The sequence below is a fragment of the Pterocles gutturalis genome, unplaced genomic scaffold, assembly GCF_000699245.1.
Source record: "Pterocles gutturalis isolate BGI_N339 unplaced genomic scaffold, ASM69924v1 scaffold8708, whole genome shotgun sequence".
Taxonomy (NCBI): domain Eukaryota; kingdom Metazoa; phylum Chordata; class Aves; order Pterocliformes; family Pteroclidae; genus Pterocles; species Pterocles gutturalis.
The window spans coordinates 30183-50532 of NW_010125577.1; the positions used below are offsets into that span (position 1 = coordinate 30183).

Here is a 20350-nt window from a genome sequence, read left to right on the forward strand (position 1 = left end):
TTTCACATATATTTTATAAAGTAGTATTCTAAATAATACTATTTAATAGTATTTAAAAATTTAAATATTTAAATAGTACAGGAGCAGTACTTCTGCAACAAATGTCAGAGAGCTCTAAGAAGTCAACGAGAGACATTTCCTTAAATAAACAGCAGAAAATATTTTAAATAAATAACATGAAGACAACAGAAAATTACAAACACTCCAGGTCTGGAAGATTAGTAGAAGGAAAACAAATGGAATGCTGAAATGTTACGAGGCCAGTTGGCATTATCTAGGGAATGTAGGATACAAGTGCAGAAGACCGAGTTATAGGAACAACGGATAATATGTCATCATCAATAGGTTTGAACAGGGCTTAGATATTGTGACAGAAGGAACAGGGTATACTTACAGAAAGAGTAATCTGCTGTTCAGTGTAGTGACCCTGTATACTGAAAATACATGGGGGAAGTAAACAAATTGAAAGAAAAATGGGGTGGAGGAGATCAAATAACTCTCATAGATTTAATTCAGTGTCACTGGGAGCGTTACCATGTTTGGCTAAATTACACTTGCGGCTTCAACCAGCTTAATTCGGCTGGTGTAGAAAAGCTTGTGTCCCTTGAATTGTTTGGTTTGCACTCAGCAAACTCAGCGGTTCTCAACTTTTCTGTTAGAAATAGTGCAAGTGCATATTACACCGCCCCTTTCTGGAGTGTGCAGCTGAGCATTTATTCCCGTATAAACATGGTAATCAGAAGGGATAGGAAGGGAGGGCAGTAAAGGAAGACTGCTGTTGCAGTATGTGGGCTGGTCTCTGGGATCCACTGTTTCCTTTCCCTTGGAATAATTATATTGCTACTGTGAAACAAGGCAAGTGACAGTAACAGACTCTGAGCCACACACAACACAGGGAAAAAAAGCTGCTGTCCTTGTTCTTCATTAAAAAGTCACAGTCTGCTCCCCTCCTCTGCCCTCCTACACGCCGAGTAATTTTATTTTGTGAAGTTCCTTATGTTGCTGCACGAGGCAGGAAAAAGAGACCAGAAATTCTGTGCCGTTTGTTCAATGTGCCGTGGAACAAACCGTTGCCAGTTTTATTTTTATTTGGCTTTTTCCTTCACTTGCTCTTTTTCTCACTCTCCCAGAAGAGGGGTCAAAAAACTTCAATTTTATTACTCCTGGCATGAAATAAAAGGTTAACCTCCAAAGAGGCTGCTGGCAATTGATAGCATTTTCAGCAGTGCATTAGTAATGATTCTGCTACAGCAGCCTTTCACATGGCTGTACAACAAATGCTCTGCGAGTTCAGCTTTCGGGGCTTTTCGGTGAACAGATTGCAACTAATACAGTAGTAGTAAAAATCTGTTGGATAGCCTGAAGGTCCAGGGGCATTGCATTAGGCTGACAAGCTGCTGACTAGACATCCAGATTTGGGAGTGCCTGGGCTGAGCTTTTTTCTGGCCTGGAAGGGGTGGGGCTGAATTTTCAGTGGTGGCTAGTCTGTGCTTTTACGTATCCTGTGGGTTAAAAGATGTATAACGGTGTCTGCTCTCCTGGGTTTTCTCGAACTAACTTTCTTTCCAGATGGAAGAGTCTGGTAATGGTGGACGTGATCAGGGCCAAGCACAAAACATTTAAGCATTTGCTTGAGTCCAGCTTGACTGACTTTAGAGAGATTTAAGCACATACTTAAATATTTTTGGTGAATCCAAAAAAACTAAGTAAATTGTATGAGGAATGTTTAGAGGATTTGTTACAAACTTGTAACAGAAGGCAAAAAGTATCTTTACATCTGCAAAATGTATTTAATGTTAACATCAATATTTTCTAAAAAAAGAGATTACAATGAAGAAAGGAAAAAAGACTGAGACATTCTGATTTTGCTTGTTGGAACTTATTGAAGCTGCTGCTTTGAAATTCTACATTTGCACAGCAGCTTTCAGAAAGCCTTTGTGTATCAAAAGCCATTGGAGATGGATGGGTTGAGTTAGCTCTTGGGTAGCTATGGGGAAGAAGTCACTGTGGACCAGCTGACACAGTAGCACTTCCCCATGGTCATCCTATTTGTGCTGTCTGAGGCTTCATGTAAAAGACTCTCTCCTTGTTTGCACCCTCTACTTAGCATTTACATTTTATTCCAGGGCATTCAAAGCTGTATTTTAATTACCTTGCAACTCACTGTCTCAGGCATAATTGTTGGCCTTTGAAAGGATAAAGGTATGTTCAGGGACGGAAAACTTTCTCCTTCAAATTCTTTGGATTTGTTATAATGTGGCTAGAACTATTATTATCCTGCATGGCAGGATTATCTAATGGTCCTGACCCTGTAAGGGTCCTAATGTCCTAATAGTGGTGATGCCCAGGACAGCGGATAGTCTGTCTCAATATTTTAGGACTTCTACTAAGCCTGTAGGATCTGTAGCTCTAAATTTTATAGATCCCATGGGCATCCTCCTCCCTTAATCTGCCCTGACATCAGTGAGTCCAAAACCCAGATGAAGCTGGCAGTTCTTTGTAGCTGCAAAGATTCCACTTAGCACATGTGCAGGTCATGGAAGCACAAGGCTTCGGTCAAACAGAGTCAGAGTCTCTGTATTTACAATATGGTGAATGAAACTGCTACAATTTTTCCTTGCATTTTCACAAGTCCACATGCTATACTTTTAATATATGACTGTATCTTTTAACTGTTATAAGTGTACTGAGGTTTTCTACGCTATTTGCACGACACACATCATACTGATGTGTAGTCAGACGGGGTAATATTCATGACATGTTAGTTACTATGCGTTAATCACTTTTTAGAGGTAAATAATTTGGTCATCAATTTTCAAAAAAGCATATCCATTTTTTTCTGCATTTAAGTTTTAAATGGGTCATCTAAAGGACACTTAGCAGTGCTTAAAATGCTTTAACTTCTAAAAAGGGAACTTATGTGTGAGATGTGGGGGCTGGTGGCTAGATTTTTAGAAGTGACAGAGAATTAACTCACCTCACAATCTATAGGGCAAGTTTTTATCTTGCTACTAGTAAAATGGCCAAATTATAAACCTTTAAACAAAGTGAATTCCTAAAAGAAAAGCTGCTTAATGATAGTGGTGCTTCTGGGTTCCATTATGATACAGCACATGGTCATCATAAGGCTTTGTCTGGCGATGTGCACTTACACACACAATCTTTCAGCTCTTGCCGTTGTATAGTTTCATAATAATTTATAAAGTTTCAATTTTAAGCTGCTTCCACTCTTGACTGAAGTATTTATGAGATCACAAGATCAGTTTGATCTCTGCATGCTCCATAGTACTTATTTGTATTAATGTTAAAAGATCACTACCAGAAATGTGGTACACTTGACAGGTTCAGAGCAACTTGGAATGAAGGAGCAGCGTCTTGTCTGATTTAATGATGGAGCTGTACAGACGTAATAGCTGTTGCCAATAGCAATGTCTGTTGCTGTATAAACCAGTGTGATCTTTCATTTTCATGAGCGGATTTACTTTTTCTGCAGCTCATTACTTAAAAAAAAAAAACAAAAAACAACCCACAAAACAAAAACCACAAAGGGCCAAATTCAAGCAAGGATTCTGTTCACTGGTGGAATTGGAGCTGCTCTCACCAGATCTGAGCTCGGCTCAGGAAGTCAAAATTCCTCTTAAAACCTGCAGTGCTGTATAACGGACTTGTGTGTCTAAAGCCTTACTGTGACATTATGCTGCATCTTCCTTCAGTGTAAATCTTCATCATAGGACCAAGCTAACATCATTTATTAGTGCCTTTTTTTCCATTTCTACAACAAAACTAGTGGAAGAAAGTGCATGGTGTCAGCGTGCTTGGAAGTAATGTTGCTTTGCTTGTTCTACCATGTATTAGGGGAGAATTTCGACCGCCAAGCCAGCATTCGGCGGTCTCTAATTTATACAGACACGGTGGTAAGACGGCCGAAGAAAGTCAAAAGGAGAAAGACTATTACAGGAATCCCCGACAACATACAAAAGGAGCTAGGTATGGCTCATCAGAACTGTATTCCATCCACTGTTCATTGTCACTGCTTATCATTAGTCGACTAATAACATTACCAGTGCTCATGAAACCAATACAGTCTGATAGCCTATTACAGTTCCAAGTACATGTATGCCTCCTTGCCACCTTGTGTATCTGGAAATTAGGACCTTTTATCTGATGATTTCCATCTGTTGAAGGGAACAAAGTATTTGGAAAATGGTGTACTGGCACAATGGAAATCTGCAGGATGTTCACTGAAGCAAAACTGAAGTGGGCGGGCATTTTGGCTTGCAAGCAGTTACTCAGTGGAGTAAAACAATTCATGGATGCCTTCCCCAGTCTGCCAAGAGTTGCATCAACAGTGAAAAACCTGTATATTTTCCAGTTCAGTTTAGATCTGATTGGCAGCCCCTTGAGTATAAGTGTTACTTGATTGGAAGCAATTTACGTAGGCTCGTTAGCTCTTACACATATTCCAAAGGAAGAATCACTACTCGGTCACGTTTACACTACCTCAGGCTGTCCATTTTCACAGTTACAAGTATACATGATATTCAAAGCTGATGAAGCAGTCTGAATTTTGGCAGACCTTTCAGACTCTTTTTGTAGAACGCTTATATTTAAATCTGGTCATTCCTATTTAGTTTTTGTAAAAAATGTTTCATTTTTTTTCCCCAATCATAACTTCACTGATAAAATTATGCTCCCCCTCCCTTTTTTTGGAGTAGCAGAAGAATGTCCTTTAAAATAGTCTGGCAAAACATAATCTTAGGTGGTTAACATGTGGAATCATCTCATATATTGATGATTCCATTAAGTTTTACTACCTTGCATTTTGCATCTCTTTCCTTTTTTAATTATGTTTTCAATTCTTGGTTCTTTGTCTAGATTTTTCAGAAACACAAGCAAAAAATATGTAGCTTGTCTAGATGGGTTTGAAATGTGCTAGAGGACCAGGCATAGAGAAAGCCAAGAAAGGAGCAAGTACACAAAGAACAGTTTGTGAGTGGAACTGTGCTCCTTCAGTATCTATAATGAAACAGTGCCCTGCCATGCAAATCTGCCTCAAGAAAGAAAATTCACCTGCCCTAACCCTGTTAGGGCAGCTAAAGTTAGGCAGCTTTAAATTTCATTACCTTTGGATCTCACACCATGATTGTATTTCGAACTGCTGCTCTGAGATTTGTCAGAAGCTGTCAGGTGTCTTTGTCCATCTCTTTTTGTGGGATGGATGCTGTTTTGTGCCTGCCATAGCGAACTACTCCTCATAGTGTTGGTTCCATTCCTGCCTCTTCAGTGTCCATAATGGGCCTTGCCGTCTGGCAGGAGACACTCTCCAGACCTGGAGTCCTTCCTGGAGGTCAAAATTTGAATTTGTTCTTTCCTGAGAGAGAATGACACATTTATCAGCTTTGCAGTCAGCTATAAGCAAACGTGAGAGTTAAATAAAATAAAGGAGATTTGTTCTAACTGAACAAAGATCAAAGCTGGAAACAAAGCTCCATAAAACTTACCATTGAATTATTCTTAACAAAAGATTCCCTTCTCCTGTTGTAAGTCTCTCTGAGGCTAATCCCTCAGATAACATGTTTACAGATGGTTTGAGGAATAGCAGAGACAACCCTCATCCTCTCTCATCTGTTCAGGATGGATACTTTTTACATTCCCTTCTTACAGTTTAAACTAAATCACTTTGGTCTTTGTCTAGAGCTGAGGTGAAATGACTTATGCTCCTCTAAAAACACTTGGGCCACTTAAATGCAAAACTGATACCGGGCATTGATTAAATTGCAAGACTTGTACAGGACATCACTTAAACTGTTTATTTTCAGGGTTGTTGCAGCAGTCTTGAGTCTAGTGTGGTATTCTGAAAGTGCCGCACATACTAAGGTCGTAGTTTTTGATGTTATTTAGAACCTACCTCAAGGACAGATAGCAGAGCAAAGTAGAATGTTTTGTTCCAAACTACCATTTTTCACTTGTTGGGGTTCCCGATGCTCTTTCAGGCATGTGGATTTTGAAATGGGTGACAACAGTCCTCGGGTGGACAGGACGTGCAGAGAATGCTTCCTGCTGGCAGTGTTTCAAAAAAGTCAAGGTTATGTTTGTGACCACTCCAGACAGATGTTTAATGCTTGAAAACATCAAATGTAGTTTAGCTGGTGGAATAAACTGAGAATGCAGTTGGCAACTGTCTTAAAAAGAATTCTTCAATTAATATCTTAAAAGAAGTTTGTGACTTTGCCAATGTTTGCTAAGGGTGACAGGTTTTTTGGTCTTTATTTCAGTCTTTCATCTCTGTGCTGAGCACATTTCATGTTGGACTGCTTGCAGGTTTTCCTTGGCTCCTATTTTAAGTTGTGGAAATTTCAGGGCTGACAGTACCTCACTGTAGGAGCTCACTCTAGACGGTTCCCTGGCCCACAACCGGCAGGCATGTAGGGCTTTAGCCATCTGCCCTGTGGTGGAAGTCATCTGAGGAGCTTCATGTTGCTTCCGTGGTGGTGGGTGGTATGCTGTCCAGACAGGTGGTATCCATCCTGTTAGTGTATTGCTTTCCATCACTAGAAACAAAGTGTGCTCAAAAAGGGAGCAGTTATCAGTGTCTTAATCTCGTAGATGGGGAAACTAGGCGTACTGCAGTGAAGTGACTTAGCAGGAGTCACCCACCAGGCTGCTGGCAAGGTTGGGAATAAATTAAGTCTCCCCCATCCTTGTTCAGTGCTTTTTCTGCCTTTTCTCCCCTGTCACTCCCCAAATATTTCTGTAGTCGTCCATTCCCTATTTCTCTTACAGTGTCCCAAAACAAACAATGAGTTGTTTTAAAACATTCCACAGTTCCATTTGATCAGAACAAGGACCTGGACTAAACTCCAAATCAAGCAATTGCATTGTGCCTATTGACATTCTCCCTGTGGTTTCAGCTGAATAAATCTCTTTGTTTCTCCCTTAAAGCATTGCTGTGAATAGCTATAATATTTACACAAAGATTAAAATCCCTTGGTACACCAAAGTTGCTGTGCGCAGGCTAAATAACCAACACATACAGCAGATTCTTGTTACCTCTTGTTTATCCTTCAGAAGGAAGCAGAAACTCGAGAGAACCTCAAAGCTTCAACCAAGCTTGAACTATTTTCATTTCTTGCAAGAGAACCTGGAAGAGCTTCTGCTGGGTCAAGCTGCTGGGGTTTTCCCCTGGCTGCTTTGGCCTCTTTGGAACTAAAAAGACCAAACAGAAGAGAGAGCCTGCACTGATTGCTGGCCTGAGTTCAGCAGCCATGGTACCCTTGTAGAATTTAGCCAAATGTACTGAAAGGAATAATTAACTGCACCCATGAGGCATGTGCTGAAAGTATCTTTAAACATTCCTACTTTTGAGCGTTGTAATCCTGCTGTGTTTTCACAGGTGCGTTTCAGTGATGAACCAGTCACTGTGCATAGCTTGGAAACTTCCGCATAAAAATGCTGCATAAATAAAATGTGATGTGGTAGATGGGATTCTGAGACAGAATAAGAATGTGAGATGCCTACCAGTTTAGAGATGCCAGTTATTTTCTGAAGTTATTTTTTAACAGTAGGACCCTCTCATTACTATTTAGCAGAGCGACACCAAACTAAGAGGAGAAGGCAAAGCATTCCTCTCTCTGCCAAACACAGCAATGAAAAAATGAGTTTTGCATACCTCTGAATACCTTTATTGTCTTACAGAATATCTTACAGAACATAAATATTACATATGTCCTTAATGGAGTCAGTGTTGGATCAAAACTGCAGAAAAGGCAAGAAACTTTGAGAAGGTGTTTTACTTCACATTTTTGTGCCCTCAGTTTCTGTGCTCTGTGTTGCAATTAGCCATCACCTCTAGCTGTCTTCTTCATAGAATCATAGAATCATTAAGGTTGGAAAAGACCTCAAGGATCATCAAGTCCAACCATCAGCCCACACCACCTAACTCACTAACCATGTCCCTAAGCACCAGATGGTACCTTATATATAAACCAGTATTCTCCCCTCAGGCAAGAAGATGATTCCCGAACAGAAGTTTGATACAGGCAAGCAGCTCTCTCTGGGAGAACATGTCGCAGGCCTTGCTCATTTCTTGTCCCTTGGTTATCTTCAGTGTCCTTCACACATTCCAACTCTCCAGATGAAATAAAGGCAGCAAAATGCCTTCACGTTTCCACGGTCCTGTCTCAGTGCTCTAGGGTCTGGCTCAGACTAACGTTTTGTGAAGGTACGAGGTCTCTGGTTGTGAGTGTTTCTCCAGTGCACTGGCGCAGTCCCAGGCACCGATGGAAAGCTTTTGGTGTCCCAGACCCCCTCCCTGTCTTGCAGGAGTAGCAGATCCCAGGCGTGGGTGTCGGTTCCACCACAGTTCATCTTCCAAGTAAATGTACCTCACCAAAGCAGGGAAGAGGAAACCATCTTCAAGTTTTCCACCTTTTGATTTCTTCTTCTTCTTCCAGGCGTTTTGCTTTTCTTTAATCAAAGTTTTTGTTCTCTTTTGGTTTTCAAAAAAATGTCTTGTAATTTTATGCTTTCTGTGTGCTTTCCTTGAGTTATTTCAGTACCTTTTTTTTTCCACCTTAAGGTGCAATTCAAGGTCTTTACAGCTCAGTGATTTTTTAACCCCCATCTTTTTTTCTTCTCTCTTGCTAACCCCAGGGTTCAGAGGGTCAGAATGACCTCATATGCTTTTCTTCAGCTTATTTCCCTGCCATTTTCAGTAGCTCACAACGAGTTGTCACCTGTAGTACCTCCTGTTAGTCGTCAGGATGGATATGACTGACACCTGAACAGTCAGTCCCTCATTTGCTTTCTTGTGGCACAGCTCAGACCTCCTGCTGGTACCACATGGTGTCCTAGGTATCATCTGGGACTGTTGAAGCTTCTCCTTTGACAGAGAACCATTCCATCTTAGCAACACCAGGGGCACATAAGTCTCTCTGATCTTTGGGAACTCAGTTGTTCTGTTGAAGATTCCTCTTAATTTATATTATTTTCCAGTTAGTCCTTTCGGCACTAGCAGTCATTCAAGTTATAGGTCCCACAGGTTAAAAAGAGTGCCAGATATCCAGTGGTCCTTCACAAATACCCAGCTGTTTAAGCCAAGTAATTCTGCATCCTGCTTTAAGTTGCAACTTTAACAGTCTTTGGAGAGAATATCTCTCTTTTCAGAGTTATTGTGCTTTTTAACTACTACTGGTTTTATAGCTGTAGTTTCTCAACACTGTATGTTTCCAGCACTGGTCATACAGAGATCAGGGTGTTACAAAGTATGTATCATCTGCTTTTTAATAATGGGAGATGAAAGACAAGAGATGCCAGGAATATAATCTTTACCAGAGGCTGTTCAGTTAGTGAAATGAACAGAATCAAGAAAAATTAAATTCCCTATATTTTCATCAAAATTCTCCCTTTTAGGGTGACAGTGATATATACAAGGATCCAGGATATTTTTTATCTGGCAGTACTGAAAAGTATCGCAGGATTCTCTGCAATATTAGAGATTGCAGATGCTTCGTGGAGCATGGTGAAAATTCCCTTAAATTACCATAAGCCTGGTGTACCTGTCTGTTTGTTGTTGTCTATTAAGAATCATTTGGTATGTAAGTACTAGGGTGAAATAGATGAAGAATTTCTTGGTGGTTTTGTAACACTGGAAGTTGTGGTGCCTCCATAGTGACTTGGACAGGACAGCAGGTTTGGAGGAGGATTGCTAGGTGGGGCATGAGAAGAAGATGAAAGCAACAGATCTTGGGAATGTGCCTGTGGCACAAGAGACAAGCACTTAGAAATGATTTGTCAGAAGAAGTTTGGGAAGAGAGATTACTTCTATATACTAGTTGAGACAAGCATGTTCTTTGTCATGCCAACACACATACTTTTTGTCCTCTCAGATCCTTAGTTTTCTACACTCATTTCAATGCAGAGGACCTTTCTGCTGATTCTCTGCAGCCAGTTGCTGGTGCCACAAGATCAGACAGAGTCACAGGGAGACGGGGAGTCTTCTAGCAGCTAGTACCTGGCCCTAGAGATTACATCCAGACACTTTCTTTTTTCCATCAAATTTGTAGTCAGTCTCAGTCCCTGTCATTTCTGATGAGCAACACCAGTAACTACCAGAGTCAGGGAAAACTGGTATAACATCTATATACCTATTGTGGATCAAGCGCTTGGAGCTAAGGTATGCATTTGAAGCATTCTCTGTGCTTCCGTGCAAGAGATGTTAAATATCTTGCATTTTTCGCTTGTTACAGGTAGTGGGTGTTCTTTACTTGCTGCTGAACATGTGCATTAGGGAAGAGCATTTGCCCTAAGAGATGCTTTCAGCATTTTCAGCATAGCAATAAGTAGGGAAATAGAGAAGAAAGGAATGTAGATACAGGTCTCCTGTGGTGGACATAGCCCTGGTTGCAGGGCTACTGGACACAGGATAAAAAAAATGCAGACAAGATGATTATTATTTACTTTCAGCCACATTTAACATACCACCAAATTGCAGTCACTTCTGACTTCATAATGTTCAGCATCTGTAACCTAATGTCCAGTTCTGCAATATTTTTTGCTGCTGTCTGCTCGGACATTGCCCCTGCAACTAGACGGACTTGTGGATGATATTCTTTAAAAGCTGTGATTCTGTTACAGAATTTTAGTGTTGCAGAATTTTTGTAACTTCTGACTGCTATTTGTTTAAGTTTTCTGAGAGATATAGCATTTTCAGTGTAATAGTCAATTAAAAGCCTGAGCTGTCCCTTAGAATTGGATTGTTCATCTCCTAGCTGCAGTAGCAACAAAGGTGGTTTGATTTTAGGGATGTTTGAAACCCCCTGCTTTTCAGTATTACTCTGGAAGCGAGTGAGGGTTTTACAGTGCATTTGCAAATTGCAAACAAAATGCTCCTCAGTACCCTCCTCTGAATTCCACCAAAATCTTAAAACCCTCAACATTTTAAGAGAATACCTGAGTCCTAAATGTTCCTTTGGTTGTTTTTTTGAACCATTTTCCCTGCAGGTTTCTGTTGTCTCTCTTCAGGTAACAACTAAAAAGAGCAATTGCTGTACTATAAAGGGCAAGTAAATTGTCACAGCTTTGCATGAGGTTGTGCATACATGTAAAGCAAAAACCAAAGCCAGAGTAATTTCAGAATATACTGCATTTCTACAAAAAATACTTAAAACTTCAAAGTTGTGTTCTTGTAGTAGCAACAGGCATGAAAAGACCCTTCGCTGAACAGTTCCCATATGATGATTAAAGGATGTAGCCTTGTAGTTTATAATTCTGAGACTGGGCTGTTGTGCACCTTCTGAACCCTGTACTTATTTAGGCTCTAAAACATTCTGTTTATAAGAGGCTTCACACTGGTGCAGCCTTGATGGGCTTCCCTCCATTATCCAGGTTGTAAAGGTTTACTGCTGTTGAGTCAATATATGCAGTTTCTATAAGCATATTGGACTAGACCCTACATTGTATTTATTCTAGTAGCAAACCCAGGGTTAGCATTCATGCTGCCCTCTTGTTATCCTGCTCCTCCGGCACAGCTCTGGCCTGGGCCAGCCAGCGGTCTCCCAGGCTCTGTCTGGGTAGGGGTGCCAGGGGAGGGGGCAGGAGCTGCTCCCCTAGGCTTTTCGGCACAGCCATCCTTGCTGGAAAAGAGCTTAGCTTCGATTCACATAAGAAGGGTCCTTGGCCTCTTTCATTTAGTAGCTTAGATATAGCGCCAAGGTTTAATTTTGTATTTCAGACATTTTAAAGCATCGTTGTGCGTTTGCAATAAACAGTATGTCCTACAAATACACTCTGACACTCCTGGTTTTGGAAGGAGGAAAGGGGAGTTAGTAAGTCCAGCGTTGTTCTGCTTTACCATCTACCTTCCCTAGCAGTAACGTCTTAAACAAGCATAAACTGTGTGCGTTATGCTGCTTGTGAAGTGGAGTGCATTTAGCTTCCTTTGTGAATACAAACGTACTGCATACTGAAATGAGGTGCTCTCAGCCACAGGTCAGTGTGTGATGGTATTAGATTCTTGCTGTAGTGCTGACAGCTTCATTCTCCACAAGCCCTGTCCTCTGTCTTGTGCGTGTGCGTACATTTCATAGTGGTAGAAAGAAGAAAAATACCCCATCTCTTTGGCTATTTATATAACTTAGTATGCAGGTTTTTATTACCATCTGTTTTTAGTTGGCTAACAATTGTTATCTGTGATGTCCTGGTTCCAGAAACATTAATAATGTCTACTTTGATGTTTTTCTCTCTCCTAACCTGATTCTGTAGAACAAATACACCTGGAAGGCAAAATTAAATTATTTTTCTTACTGTACAGGTTTTTAATAACTATATACAGAATATGCAAATACCTCTCTTGGCTGGATGCAGTAGTCCATCTGTTCTGACAGTATCTTATATTAGATTATCCAAGATGTTTGCTAGCATCCAAGTATCTAGCTTTGCTGAAAACTGCTACCAGAAGCAGGAAGAGGCTACATTTTCATGAGAGCAAGAGAATCTACACAAAGCAAACTAAATAGGCTTCAAGCTGCTAAAAGACTACTTGTATGCCTGGGAAAAAAAGAAGTAAACAATCTTTTTGTGTGTGCTGCTTTCACTGTAGCCTTTTCAGAGCCCTCTTTTCCTTATCCTAAATGCCTCTTTTGCCTGCCAAGAATAAGGATAATTAAATGTCCTTTAAGTCATGTTTAAAGCTACATGGTAAGAATACCCATCCTTCTGATCCAGGTCCATATAGTAAAGAACAGTTTTATCAGGCAAGCTACTTCATCACCCCTGAGAGTAGCTTTAAGGTGGAGACTTGAAATAACCAATTTTCCCCTGCCGTGACATATGCAGCATCCTTACAAGCAACCTCCAGCAGCACGCCTACCTCTCGAGTCTGCTATTTATACAGTAATGCAACTGAATTGAAAAGCAGCAGCCTCACACAGACTAATTTTGAAGCAGTGCTCTGGTTTATGATTTTAGAAGGCAGCTACCAATAAAAATGTAAATTTAAAAGAACCCCTGAGTCCTTTCCACTGACCCAGTGATAACTATATTTTGAACTAAAACTGTTCTTCCATTGTCCTCAAAGTTGGTTTTTTTATGCCAGTATATGACTATTACTTCATTAAAAAACAGTACAGCTATTTTTTGTTTCCTGACGGTGCTGAGGATGAGACGACCATCAGTACTAGCTGTTTCTTTTCCACACCTCTTGAAGTTTTTCCTTTATGGTAAATAGAAAGTAGTTGTACAGAGAAGCGTTATTGAATGGTTTTCTTTGCAGTGCTGGATAATATCTTTGTATAAGTGCTGTTATAGCATGTTTATGTTTTGTGGTAAAACAATGCTCGTTTCAATGTGTTAGCCTCATTTCAGATGAACTGCAGGACTTGGAGAGCTATCTGTGTCTCCTGAATTTTTTTTTAAGTGTAATGCTTTTAAAAAGCAGATCTGATTATTCACATTAGTCTCCACATTTCCTTCCCGTTTTCTTTATTGCATGAGGCATTAGCATGGAAACACACTTGACATTTCTCAGGCTTTTGTCTGTTCCTGCTGCTTTGCCTACTGGAAGTCAAACAGTGCTACTTGGTTTCTGACATAACTGATTACTATGGAAATTATTACCGTGTCATAACCAGAGGATTTCATGTGTCGAATGTGCGGCAGGAACACAGGCGGTTCTGTAAGCAGACGGTAATAAGGAAAAAGGGAAGAGAAATGCAGAGAACACATGATGCCTCTGCAAAATCCATTGTTGCAGATTCTTTTCAGAAGGCATAACCTTCACGAGCATGGGGATCAAGCAGTTTACTGGGGTTTTTTGTTTTTAAACGAGTAAGAAGATAAATGTGAATTTGTGCTTCAAGGAATAATTATTTTATTTTGACTCCAGCAGTTGGCACTGGCCAAAGTGATTTCCGAGGGCATTCGATGTATGTCCCAGATCACTGTTCCACGCTAGGGAGACTAGACAGCTATCGCTCTGCTATGCAGCGCTCTGAGACCAAGGACACCAGCTGCCAGACGGAGGACGTTAAAGTTGTGCCCCCTTCAATGAGAAGAATACGGGCACAGAAAGGACAAGGAATCGCAGCTCAGATGTGTCAGTTCTCCAGCTCATCTGGAAATATGTCAGTGATGAGTGATTCTGCTGCTGTTATATTTCCTTCTTGCCAAAATAGCGACGTAGGTTTTCACAGCTTGCCTCGGGCCGGTGCGAGAGTGTCTCTACAGTCCCTAGAGCAGACACAGAGCATCTCTAGGCAGACGGAAGATATCACTGGCACTTTACCCCACCAGATGAGTAAATTGCAAGTGGATGACAGTGTTGTGCAACTGAGGAATAATCCCACGACGGGGACCCTGTCGAGGCCAAGGTCTCAAGAGGTAAGAAGCTACGATAATGAAAAGTCCACAAGCCCAGCATGTGTGGTCTCTCCTCATGCCACCTACTCAACGAGCATCATACCCAATGCAACACTGTCATCCTCCTCAGAAGTTATTGTTATTCACACTGCCCAGAGTGCTGGATCATTGGATAGTAAAATTACCAGCTCCGCTGCCTACCCAAAGCCAAGAGACAATCCTGTTGCAAGCAGTGCAGTAAGTGGGAAGGAAGATCACCATTCATCAAGTGGTAACTGGAGCGAGAGTAGCTCTACACGTCACTCACAGACTTCAGATACCATCCCATCTAATACTGCTGTGATGCTTTCTCTTGGTGACTCTGCTGTCTCTCTTAGCACTCCTGGAAACACAGAGGCTGGGTCTCAAAGCGTGAACTGCAGCTGTAGGAACAATCTTACTTTACCCAACCCTTCCCAGGACAGCGATGGTAGGAGAGAATCTAGCTATTCAGGAGAGCAAGCACAAGCAGCAGTGAACAGCACAGAGCATTGGCTGTACAAGTCTGCAGAAAATAGTGAGACTACTTCACACAAGGTTGTTTGTACCACACCAGGCTGTGCCACTCCTGGTAGCAACCTGAGCAGCAGCAGTCTGGAGAGGACTTCTGTCAGGGATGATTCTACTTCTCTGTGTTCTGTAGACCATGATGGTTATTATGGTTCCATGCATATGGACTCCGGACTGAAGTCAGAGGTGCCATGCACTAGCACTAATGGTTTTGGGAACCCGAGAGACAGTGTGATAAATGTCTTTGAAGGAAAGGAGAAGAAACATCAGGATGACCAGACAAGCCAAGGTGACAAATCCCTTGCAAGAAGCATCTCTCTGAAGAAGGCAAAGAAGCCGCCTTTGCCACCATCCAGAACAGACTCACTTAGAAGGATGCCCAAGAAAAAAGCCCAGTCCAATGGACAGGTACTTGATGAAACCCTCATTGCCACCCTCCAGCATTCTCTGCAGTTGAATCTCAAGTGCAAAAATGGCAGCTCCCCGTCCCAGAGCCCCTGCAGTGATTATGAGGATCCCTGGGTGCTGCGCTCCCGCAGCCAAAGCTCAGTCAGTGCAAGCAGCAGCATGATGTCCACCACTGCTCCAAACCTGTACTCCATCTGCACAGTCACTCCCTCTCAGAGTGAAACAAGTAGCATCAAGTCGGAGTACGCTGACCAGTGGGGCTACTACAGTGACTACGCCACAGTGGCAGATGACCAGGTAAAGTCCCCAGTGACCCATTCTGCCAGTACATCGTCTGCTCTCAGCGATTATAGCATTAGCCACTTCAGTGATGGCTCAAGGGCTTCGGTGCCACAAGTGCCCAGTGGACTGGACAAACCAAAGAGCACTTCTCCGGAAAAATCCCACCGAGTCACATCGCCGTCGAGCGGGTACTCTAGCCAGTCCAATACACCCACTGCGCTTACCCCAGTGCCTCTACTTTCAAAATCTGCATCATCAGGAAATGGGAAATCCAAGCTGAAACCTAAAGTGCCTGAAAGGAAATCCTCTCTTCTGTCTTCAGTGTCCATGTCTTCATCCTCCACTTCTCTTTCTTCAAACACATCTACTGAAGGGAGTGTCAGTGTGAAGAAATTGAACCCCACCCTGGGCTCCCCTTCAGATTCTGATGCACCTCCTCCACCACCTCCTCTTCCACCACCTTCTCCGCATTGCACCAAACTTTCTCCTCCCCCTCCTCCTCCTCCAGCAGAAGTCATGGATCTGTCACCATTGTCAACCTCTCCCACATTCCCCCCTCCTCCGCCAGAAGCTGATGTGAATTATTCCTTTGCCCAGACTGTCCCATGGTTTCCGCAAGAAGCCTCCATCAGTTCGTTCTCTTCCCCTGTTCCTCCTCTTTCTACTTTCCCCGTAGCAATCCCGCCACCAGCACCACCTCTTGATCCCAAACTAACAAAAGGTGCAACAATATACCCACAGTATTCTTTTAAGAAACGTAACCAGGAAGATTCTTGCTACAGTCCAGTGAAACAGACACTCAACAAGCAAGACACATCAAGACCTGTGATGCCCTTAGTAACTACCAAAGCATTGCAAATGGTGCAGCTGAGGTCTGTGAAAAAAGTGACAGAGGGGGAACCATCACCTCAATCTGCTTCTGAAACCATCTCTCAGGAAAAGGGTACTGTAAATTCATCATCGCAGTCTTCCCTAAAGCCATCTCTCTCACTAAGACTCAGTAGCAGCTTAGGTGAAGAGGAAATGAAAACTCAAGGCACTTCATTTAAAAACTCAGTTCAAACACTGGCTCGGGGTTCTCCTCTCATTCTCTCTGATAACATACCTGCGCTTGACAGCAATCAAAAGCCTGCAAGTGCTGTAGGTCTAAACAAGTCTTCTGAAGCTGATTCACTGGGGACAGCTACGGAAGACACACCTGAGTCCTCAGTGCAGAGCGAAGACCTGCATTCTGGCATGTCACTTCAGGGGTCACCAGCATCTCCCGAAAAGTCTCAGGTTGTATTGCCCAGCAAGAAACCACCCCCTATTTCAAAGAAACCCAAACTGTTCCTTGTTGTACCACCTCCACAGTTAGATCTTACAGTCGAGAAAGTAGCTGAAGGGAGTGATACTGTCAGGAGCACATCCAGCCCAACTAAGAGAGACGCTGTGCTTGCACACTGCAAGGAGGCGAGAAATTATCTTACAGATGGACTCAGTTCTAGCGAGATGGACTCTGGCAGCCTGGTTCCTGAGGGAGGAGCTGCTGAATTCACCTTCTCTGAGACAGTGGGAGCTAATGCCTTTGTGGTACAGCCTGCTGCATCACCAGTTCAAGAAGAACCCAGGCAGGAGGAGCAGTCTGCTTTTGATGAAGGAAGCAGTTCAGGCAGCAGCCAAGACAGCAGCAGTAACGCTGACGGGCACCTATCACAAGAGAACGAAAGCGGTGAGTCTCTCTTCTCTGACTCTTCTTCAGGTGCAGCAGTAGCTATTTGAAAGAACCTGGCAAGAGAGAATAGCAGTCCTAGCATTCAGGTGGGCTTCTGTAGAGAAAAGAGCCCCTTGTAATAGTTAAAACTAAAAGCCTGAAGAAAGTTGCAGGAATCAGATTAATACTTTATGGGATTTCTTGTAATTCCTTTCTGACTTATTATTGCAGACATGGAAATAAACATTATGCTTTATTTAACTGTGTTAGGGTTAAAACATGCTATGAAAACATGGTCAGCTTTTTAAATTTTGATTTTGCATTTTAGTTGAAACCATACAAATTTTGTTTCAGTTTTGTTCTCTGCCTCTGTGTGTGAGCGAGCACAGGCATTTCATGCACTGCAGTTTCCTAAGCAGGCGTTGTTCTGAAATCACAATAATGACAAGGATGTACTCAGTCTCTTAGATGCTTTGCCTTAGGGGCAGCGAGGGCTGGTTTTAGGATTATATGCCTGTTGGGTTCCCATGACAGACTGACGGTATTGTTCATTCTCTCTGCGTAGTGGAGGTCTTTGAATCGGATACAGCAAATGGTTCATTCCTGCCGAGCAGTAGTTATGGGGGAGAGACAGACGGAGTGGCATCAGCAGCAAGACCAAGAACTACTGAGGATCTTTTTGCAGCCATTCACAGGTACTGCAGAAATTGTCCTTCCTGTACTGTCAGGTCTGGTAGCTCTCTCAAAAAATTAATTAACATTGTTTTACTAAAACACCCAATTACAACAGTCATTGTTTTAACAGAAAGCACACATTTCTCAACTTTCTACTAAGCCTATATATGAAAAAGATAAGGAAAAGAAATTGTGTTTTATTGGTTTACAAATGTATTACAAATATATTAATCCATTCTGAACTGAGATTCAGAATCAGAGTAAATCAATATAGATTATATTATAAATATCCTGACCCTTATAATATCAAGTTACGTCTAGTATTTATTGTACTGTTCTCAGTCTCCCGTATTAACTCTACTGTTGCTTTCTCTGTGTATCTTTTTGTTTTCATTCTTGTTCTTCTCCATCTCTCTTTACTCTCTTCGCTGCTTATTTGGTGCAGTTTGGGACAGAGGCTCAACGCTAATGCTTCATGGCAAGCGTGGCTGAAACTGGCAAGTAACACAACATGTCAGTCATATGGCAAAACATATGGCAAACGCTGGATTATAGTTTGCCATAATCCAGCCTGAGGTCGGGTGTTTTGTGTCAAACTGGATTGTGAATGAAATGTGCAGTACTGGCTCTATTATTAATGACATTATTCATTTCCCTTAAAACCAAAATCATCCTGAATAGGCAACTAGGTTTTTGTGCTGTTTGTGTTAGGCTGTAAAAAAAAAAAAAATAAAAGGAAAAAGGCTTAAAACCACAAAATGAAACGTGTACACCATTTAAACAGTACACACAGAAAACCATTACCACTCTGAACTACTGAGCTTGCTTAGTAGACTTACTAGACTAGAATCGATGTAGTGGCAGTGCCATCTCGTGGCTTGGTCTTTTACTTCAAACTTTAGAGGGACCATCTCTTTAAACTGGTCACAGAAAGTGCTTGGTAGTGTCCATATAGGTGTATGTAGGTGTTTAGTCAGTTGGTACATCTGTGTGTAAGTTCAGCATCAGGAGTACTGAAGGACAGGAAAAGCCTCTTGTGAGAATGTGGCTGGGAGCTAGGAGACTATAGGTCTTGGGATGAAAATGCAATGATTTTATTTTTGAAATGATTCTGTTTCAGATGTTACAAAAATTACGTATATGTGATACTGACTTTCTATAATTTACAGTTATCCCTTAGGACTTGTCCTGTAGGAGCTTGTCATGGTTTAACCCCAGCCAGCAATAAGCCCCAGACAGCCACTCGTTCACTCCCCCCTGGTGGGAGGGGGGAGAAAATCAGAAGAATAGAAGAAAGAAAACTCATGGGTTGAGATAAAGACAGTTTAATAGGTAAAGCAAAAGCCATGCGCACAAGCAAAGTAAAACAAGGAATTTATTCACCACTTCCCATTGGCAGGCAGGTGTTCAGCCAGCTCCAGGAAAGGACATAACGGTTACTGGGAAGACAAATGCCATCACTCCGAATGTCCCCCCTTCTTCTTTCCCCAGCTTTATATGCTGATCACGACGCCATATGGTATGGAACATCCCTTTGGTCAGTTGGGGTCAGCTGTCCTGGCTGTGTCCCCTCCCAACTTCTTGTGCACCCCCAGCCTGCTCACTGGTGGGGTGGTGTGAGAAGCAGAAAAGGTCTTGACTCTGTGCAAGCACTCCTCAGCAGTAACTAAACATCGCTGTGTTATCAGCACTGTTTTCAGCACAAATCCAAAACACAGCCTCATACTAGCTACTGTGAAGAAAATTAACTCTACCCCAGACAAACCCAGCACAGGGCTGTTCTAAAAACGGTCTGTTGCATTCATGTTGTATGGTGCTCACTAGGACTGTGACAAATCTGGGTTTAGAATGAAATATTCTGGCCAGTAGCCTTTCTCCATTATGTATGCAGATAGAGAATGGATCCATGTGTGTATCCACATATGTGTAATTCATGAGTTTATGGGGAAATGGACAATGGAACTGGATGTGACATAGTTAAAACTGCTTGACACATTTGTTATTAGGACCTTGCTTTTGCTGGCTTTAGACTTGAACCACTATCTTCCTTGGTTGTTAATTAATAAAAACATTTTGTTTTCCCCCCACTATTTCTAAAAGGTATTATTTCAGTGATTGGCACTCTTGAATATGTGCTTTGGAGTAAAAAGAAAATTACTGGGATGTGCGTTAAGGGCAGGAAGAACAATCGATAAGTTTAAGTCACAGTTTTGTTTGAATATATACCCTATCTCTGTCTGAAAAGCCACCAAAACCAAATTTGTTTCTTAATTTAAGTTTCTGCCATAACTCATCCATGCTGAGAAAAGCTGCTTAGATCGTGACAGCAAACTGACTGCTCTGCACTGTATTCACAGTCTCATTGAATTACTTCGAGCCAGGATAACT

The 20350-nt window shown here is 41.9% G+C and overlaps 1 protein-coding gene across 1 annotated transcript in view; it reads left to right on the forward strand.

Annotated features, from left to right (window-relative positions):
• The window catches only part of NHSL1 (NHS-like 1), a 52490-nt gene that overhangs the window by 29684 nt on the left and 2456 nt on the right, over window positions 1-20350 (forward strand). The window contains exons 5-8 of the mRNA XM_010078614.1: window positions 3856-3987; window positions 13883-14626; window positions 14672-17305; window positions 17853-17982. Of these exons, the coding sequence (XP_010076916.1) occupies window positions 3856-3987; window positions 13883-14626; window positions 14672-17305; window positions 17853-17982 (3640 nt within the window). The remainder of the gene's footprint in view (window positions 1-3855; window positions 3988-13882; window positions 14627-14671; window positions 17306-17852; window positions 17983-20350) is intronic.